The sequence below is a fragment of the Carlito syrichta genome, unplaced genomic scaffold, assembly GCF_000164805.1.
Source record: "Carlito syrichta isolate Samal-C Ts95f unplaced genomic scaffold, Tarsius_syrichta-2.0.1 Scaffold308874, whole genome shotgun sequence".
Taxonomy (NCBI): Eukaryota; Metazoa; Chordata; class Mammalia; order Primates; family Tarsiidae; genus Carlito; species Carlito syrichta.
In genome coordinates, this window is record NW_007252970.1 from 592,652 (window position 1) to 600,481 (window position 7,830).

The 7,830-nt window shown below is 36.1% G+C and overlaps 1 protein-coding gene across 4 annotated transcripts in view; it reads right to left on the minus strand.

Moving 5' to 3' along the window:
• Nucleotides 1–3,312: 3,312 nt before the first annotated feature.
• The window catches only part of HPRT1 (hypoxanthine phosphoribosyltransferase 1), a 40,472-nt gene continuing 35,954 nt past the window's right edge, over nucleotides 3,313–7,830 (minus strand). For 3 of the 4 annotated variants that reach the window (XM_008066293.2, XM_021716689.1, XM_021716690.1), the window contains exons 7-9: nucleotides 4,939–4,985; nucleotides 4,689–4,765; nucleotides 3,331–3,973 (exon numbers count right to left, since the gene is read on the minus strand). In XM_008066293.2, the coding sequence (XP_008064484.1) occupies nucleotides 3,926–3,973; nucleotides 4,689–4,765; nucleotides 4,939–4,985 (172 nt within the window). In that variant the 3' untranslated portion in view covers nucleotides 3,331–3,925. Of the gene's footprint in view, nucleotides 3,974–4,688; nucleotides 4,766–4,938; nucleotides 4,986–7,830 lie in introns of all 4 variants that reach the window. The other variant, XM_008066292.2, reaches the window with a different exon arrangement.

Here is a 7,830-nt window from a genome sequence, read left to right on the forward strand (position 1 = left end):
AGCCTCACTCATCATCAGAGAAATTCAAATCAAAACCACATTTAGATACCACCTAACCCCGGTAAGAATGGCCATCATTAATAAAACAAACAACAACAGATGCTGGCAAGGATGTGGAGAAAAAGGTACACTTCTACATTGCTGGTGGGAATGCAAACTAGTGCAACCTCGTTGGAAAACAGTGTGGCAATTTCTCAAAGAACTAGAAATCGACTTACCATATGACACAGCAATCCTTCTGGGAAAATATCCAGAGAAACTCAAGTCATTCTACAAAAAAAGATACCTACACATGCATGTTTATTGCAGCACTATTTACAATAGCAAAAACAGGGAACCAACCATGCTGCCCATCAAAACTGGACTGGATAAAAAATGTGGTACATATACACAATGGAGTATTATGCAGTCATAAAGAAGGACAAGCACATGGACTTCCCAGCAACTTGGATGGATTTAGTCTATCATACTCAGTGATCTATCACAGAAACAAAAAACAGTACCACATGTTCTCACTCATAAGCGGACCTTAAACAATTATCTTAATACTATAAGAAAGGAATTGGCAGTAGTGGGAACCTGCTGGAGAAGGGGTTGGGACTGGCAGTTGAGGGAAACTGCCAGGGTAGGGGTGGCACACCTCATCAACAAGAGTACCTGCATAATGAACATTTGTATAGCTAACCCTGAATTGTACCCCACATCTTTAAAATAAAAAATTTAAAAGTTAAAAAAAGAAAGCTGCTTCAGTCATTAATCATGATGAAGAAGTCGACTATGAAGTGCACCCATACTGTGTAAAGAGAAAACTTGAAACTTAATTTGACATTGTTTACCAGTAATGCTTGCAAGTTACAGATAATAATGAAAAACCATTAAAAAATCATTACTCTTTCAGCCAGGCTCGGTGGCTCAGCCTGTAATCCCATGCCTTGGGAGGCTGAGGTGAGTGGATTGCCTGAGCCCGCAGGTTCGAGACCCGCCTGGGCAACTTGGCAAAACCTCATCTCTACAATAAATTAAAAAATCAGCCGGACGTGGTAGCGCGCACCTGCCGTTCCAGCTACTCGGAAGGCGGAGGCGGAAGGATCGCTGGAGCCCCGCAGGTCGAGGCTGCGGTGGCCGAGAGCGGCCACTGCACTCCAGTCTGGGCGACAGTGAGACTCCAACTCAAAAAAAAAAAAAAAAAATCATTACTCTTTCAAGTAGTTTGAAGTGTCTATAAAACCCACATTTAAAAATGGCAGAGCACACATAATCCTTCATGTCAGAAAGTTATTTTGTCTGAAGCTGCCCACAGGATCGTAAAATAAGCCAGCAGAAAAATCTGAAGAGCACATTACAGAAACTCTGCAGCAGTCTTTGAAAATGCTTTCTAATGCCAGAGGAAGTCAGTTTACATTCCTAAAGATCAGCTGTGGCCTCAAAAAGTTGTGTTTCATATACAAGTCATTTGAAAATATTACCTTCAACAAACTTAACGTTTTCCTTTATGCTATCAGTGTATTAGTTTCTATACAAGAGCTGTCCACTATAGGTTAAATGACAATTAACTAAGAGTGTAGATTCTGGAATAAAATTGTCCACATTCAAATTCTCATCTGCCACTTACTAGCTGTGTAATCCTAGGCAAACTATGCAACCTCTCTGAACCTGTCATTTTTCATCTGTAAAGTTGATTTAAAAAACCCAAACAACTTACCTTATAGAGGTTATCATAAGGATTCAAAAGTACAGTTCCATTGCATAGAGTAAAAATTCAATAAATGTTAGCTATTCTTCATAACAAAGTGATTTTTTGCTCAACCCAAAAAATATGTTTTGCTTCTAATTCTAGGTAATACAGATATTATAATTTTCAAGTATTTTAACTACTTCTTAAACTTCCTGTCATTTATCCAACAAGTATTTATTAAGCACTACAATCTTCCAGGCACTTGTGTAGGTGGCAAGGATATAGCAATGTACAAAACTGGCAAGGTCCTACCCTCATCGAGCTGACAATCTACTAAGGGAGACAGTAAGTAAAGAAATAAAGGAAAACATCAATTTGGTAGGTGCTTGTAAGGGAATGGCTCTGCCATGGACACTTCCACATAGGCCACATAGACAAGGTCAACTGCAATCTGACCTGTCTTGGAGGAATACTGTGTGATCCTCCCAGGAACATGGTAACATAAGCAGCCTAGATTGTGGGAGCTGCCATGAAATAGTTTCTCATCTGTCTCCCTGGTCCCGGTAAGACATGGGACTTTTAACATTGCCTCGCCACTTTGGGTGGAGCTGCAAGGCTATAAAATCATTTAGGTGGAGTCTGGAGCTGACACCTCCACAACAGAGCAACACACTGTTCATGCTATTTGTGTAAATTGTATAAATTATATAGCATGCTATTAGGTTATACCACTACAAACTGCCAATTGACATCTATTTCTTACCTGCAAAAATGGTAATTTCATATGGTTCCACCTAATAGGTGAACAGTGCAACTGAAAAAAAGAATAAGGAGGCTCAGCAATGAGAGGCAGAATGCAGTATTAAATAGAGTAGCCAGGTGAACCTCGGTGAAGTGACATTTTGGGGGGAGGGGACTCAGGAGTTATTCTGAATATTGCACCCACATGTAGTAACACCTACTTCAACCTTACAGGGTTACGAAAATCAAGTGACATAACAGAAGTAAAAATGTTTTGCAAACTAGAAAGTTCTAGAACTATAGCAAATTATTATTTATTATTAGATTCCCTACTTTGCTGCTGGGAATTATAACAAACTTTCTAAGGAATAAATATTGCTAGATCGCTCACAAGATTGCTAGTCCATACTTCACCTGGAACAAAGAAGCAATTAAGAATTTTGGTTTAAATCTTTTCTCCTGTTTACAGAAAACAAAAGGTGTTTTTGTTATTGTTCTTTGGTCAATAAAGCATTAGCTACACAAAGAAGCTAACAGATATGTCTGAAAACAATCTGTTGAGACATAGCTGGGATTACAATCTGAACAATTTAACAGCATTCCAAGATAAAGTCATGTTATTTTAGCATAGTGAGATGTGAAAAAATGTACCATGTGTCTGAAATTTAATGTCTCTAAAGTAGGAATTTCGATAGTTCCACCAACCCAATCTACCACATAATCATTATTTGCTGTGTTTGGTGAAGATTACAATTAAACTAGCTACGAAAACTTAACAATGAAAATGTAACCAACAGAAAACTATACTAGATTAATTTGTACAGAAATGATAGGTATGCATAGTTTCTTTTAAAGAGACAGACCTTGTTTAAAAAATTTTTACATTGACGAATTCAAAAGGTGGTAAAATTTTTGGAATTTATTGATTTTGCATGTAAAAGGAACTGCTAACAAAGATTCACTGGTAATCATCTGAACACGTGGAAAACAGTCAACAATACTAAAACACTACTAAAATAATTGCAGGACAAAGGTTTATTCGACAGAACAAAACCTCTTAGATGCTGTCACTGATGTGAAAACTGACTGCGTCTTACTTTTCCAAACACACGGTGGTATAATTAACAATATTCAATCACTTCTCTTCTTTCCTGAATATATAAAAATTAAAATACCAATTAAAAAACTAATATATCTTCTCTTTGTTTCTTACAGATACAATTTCAACGTTTCATTCAATAGTGGTGTGGTTTAAGAGATTTTTTTCCATTTACAAGTTAAACAACAATCCACCCAAAGAGAACTGATAGTCTATAGGCTCATAGTGCAAATAAAGAGTTCAAGAATGCAGCAACTGACATCTCTAAAGTACAAAACAGATAAAATTCTTAGAAGGTACATGCAAAAAGCTCTACTAAGTAGATGGCCACAGAACTAGAACATTTGATAATTTTACAGGCGATGTCAATAGGACTCCAGATGTTTTCAAGCTCAACTTGAACTCTCATCTTAGGCTTTGTATTTTGCTTTTCCAGTTTCACTAATGACACAAACATGCTATAAAATAAAAATCCAGAAATTCACATTAAAAAAGTATATTCTGAAATGAAAGGCAAGAACAGCATTTTGTATAATCTTACAAGAACAGTATTATGTTGCCAGGGTTCTTACTAAACAGAGTTAGCACTACTGTACTTTAGATCAGTAACTTTGGAGAGTATGTCTTCTGAAAACAAAGCATTGATTTATACCCTTAGTTTGACTTATTTCTTGACTCAATATGTAATTCTGAAAGACAAAGTAAGGAGTTTTAAGCCTATCAAAGTGGAGAACCAGGGTAAGTGGTGAAAAAAGATGGAGTAAAAAACTTGCTTTAGGTGGTGCTGTTGGTAGTCTTCCTATATCTTCTTTAACCATGTTCATAAACACACCCATGGGACTCCTGCCTCCAGAGTAAGAGGCAAGTATTCACAGAAGAGTGAATTAAAAGACTCAAACTCAATAATTTATGTCTTACTTATGACCATTTATTATCTGAAATAATAATGGGACAGTTATTGTATATTAAAGTTGTTCAACTATTTCAATCAGCAAGAAGTGTCACCCTATCCTGAACAAGTTCCAGTTCTAAGGACTATGGCTTTATGTGACTAGTGGGAATCATCAGTCCATTCAAATTACGAGGTGCTAGAAGGAGAAAACATTTCTTCCTTTTCCTAAATTTTTATGTGAGTTTTAAAAAATGAGAGTGAGAAAAAGAAGCATTACTTACATTCAAATCCCTGAAGTATTCATTATAGTCAAGGGCATATCCTACAACAAACTTGTCTGGAATTTCAAATCCAACAACTAAAAAGAATCATAATTCATTATTTAGATACAGAAAACATCACTTTCAAATCTAATACCTGAAAACATTAGATTTGAAATATTCTACAAATATTCTCTATGTAAACCATTTCACATAAAACTCTTTTTAAGTTAAAGATGGTTAAATGATTGACAAAAAGTAATTCACTTACAATCTGGCCTATATCCAACACTTCGAGGGGTCCTTTTCACCAGCAAACTGTAAATTTAAAAATGTGATATGTGACATATGGAGAGACTTCAGAGCATTACAAAAAAGAACATTAATGTTTCTAAACATGGTTTCATCTGCATTGAGCATACCATGGTCACTTTAACATACTCAAGAAAAACTATGAAATGAAGAGCTAAATTATGGGGACTACAGGAAGGGGCAGCAATGAGCTCACATTACAGATGAGGCTACTGGTTGATGTCTACCTGAAACTCGTGTGCCAAAGGAACCAGTATTTATTTTTGAAAACAAAAGCTGGAGGTGGGTAAGTCAGCTCTACCAAAATCTAATTTTATAACTGAAATGATGCCTGCTGAAAAATTTTCAGTCGCTAAAAAAAAAAAAAAATATATATATATATATTCTATATATATATATATATAGAAGGTATTTTAAGGGCAGTCCTAATAAAACTTATGATTTAATACTTTCCTAGATACATCTACTTAAAGAGCTGGAAAGGGCCTAAATGATTCTCAACCTGGGCTGCACATCAGAATCACCTAGGAGCTTTAAGAAAACAAAACTCAAGATACCCAGGCCATGCCCCTGACCAATGACATCAAAACCGCTGGAGATAAGATATAGATATAGGTTTTTTTCTTTCGTTTTTTTTAACTCTCAGGTGATTCCCATGTGCAGCCAAACTTGAAAACTGCTGACCTGACCCTTAGGTTCTAAGGGATCATCTTATCAAGTACCTCATAATTCTTTTTCAGTAATCAGACAGAGGACACACATGTGTTGCTTGACAACAGGGATGCATTCTGAGAAATGTACCATTAGGTAATTTTCTTGTTGTGTGAACACCATGAAGTGTAGCTACACAAACCTATTAAATAGTATAGCCTACCACACATCTAAGCTATATAGTACAGCCTATTGCTCCTAGGCTACAAACCTGTACAGCATGTTACTGGATACTGCAGGCAATTTTAACACAATGATGAGAATTTGTGTATCTAAACATATCTAAACATAGAAAAGATACAGTAAAAATATGATATTAAAAACTTATGGGACCACCACTGTATATGTGGTCTGCTGTTGCATTGTTATGTGTTGCAAAGAAAAAGTCAACAAAATCTCAGTATCTAGAAGTTAATTTTTAAGAAATTAAATTTTCTTTTTTTTTTAACCATGCTTCCATGTGGCCCATCAGGAGTTCTCAGTCATGGCTGCACATCAGAATCACCTAGGAGCTTTAAGAAAACAAAACTCAAGATACCCAGGCCATGCCCCTGACCAATGACATCAAAACCGCTGGAGATAAGATATAGATATAGGTTTTTTTCTTTCGTTTTTTTTAACTCTCAGGTGATTCCCATGTGCAGCCAAACTTGAAAACTGCTGACCTGACCCTTAGGTTCTAAGGGATCATCTTATCAAGTACCTCATAATTCTTTTTCAGTAATCAGACAGAGGACACACTTCAACTCAATTTCCACTTATAAATAACAAACCAATCACAGCAAAAACCCTTCACTCTACTCAAACTCTGGAACATTCCAAAGAAGGTATCACTAAACTCAATGCAAGCCAAACTAGGAGCTCAGAGAAACTCAGCATTTCATATACCTGTAGATCTGAATGTTTAATAGAGTATCATCTGTAAGCATGATTACAGTTGTTTCTGAAACATTTTCCATGTTTTAAATGGATATGAAAATGGTCAATAACAGGTGAAAAGATGCTTAACATAATTAGTCATTAGAGAAATGCAAATCAAGACCACAATGAGATACCACACATCACATCCACTAAGCTGGCTATAATAAAGATAGAAAATAACAAGTGTTGTCAAGGATGTGGAGATACTGAAACCCTCATACATTCCTGGCAGGAATGTAAAATGGTACATATGCCTTCTTAAACAGTCTGGCAATTCATTAAAATGTTAACTATATATATCATATGACTTAGCAATTATATGCCCAATAGAACTGAAAAACAGAAACCCAAACTTGTACACAAACGTTCAAATAAACATTATTCATAAGAACCAGAGGCAGAAACCCAAATGTTCATAAACAGATGGATTAACAAACAAAATGTGGTATATTCATTCAGTGGAATATTACTCAGCCATAATAAAGAATGAAGTACTGACACATGCTACAACATGAATGAAACTTGAAAACATGCTAAGTGAAAGAAGTCAGATAGCACATGAGTCTATTTATGTGACATGTCCACAACAGGCAAATCAATACACACTTTCTGTAGAAAGTAGATTAATGATCGCCAGGGAATCAGGAAAGGGAAAATGACTGCTAATGGGTACAGAGTTTCTATTGGGGGTGATGACAAGGTCCTAAAATTAGTGATGATTGATGTACAACTCTGAATATACTAAAAACCACTGGATTGTACAATTTTAAAAGAGTTCATTTTATGGTATGTGACTCATATCTTCATAAAAAAGGTAATCGTTTCCAGAACAAGCTAAATATAAGATGCTAAAAATCTTACTATCCTCCCTACATTCTAGAAAACACAATTAAGCAGCTACTCACTACAATGAGATCCATCGCATTATCTTCAAATACAGTATCTCCTTGCCTCACACACTTTCCCCAAGGACAAAATATAATCACCCACATTTAAGGATGAGTAAATATGTTCAGAGAGATTAAGCATGGGATAGTTTCTCAGGTTAAGCAGGAGTAAAATGCCAGACTAAAATCCCAAGTCCATGCCTTTCTGACTCTACTGTGCTCTGCCTAGGACCTGAAAACTGGAAATGGGTGGGAAACCCCTTAGAAGTCATCTAGGTCAATCATTCTCAACAGAGGCAATATCACCTCCAAGGAAGCCAAAACTAATTGTT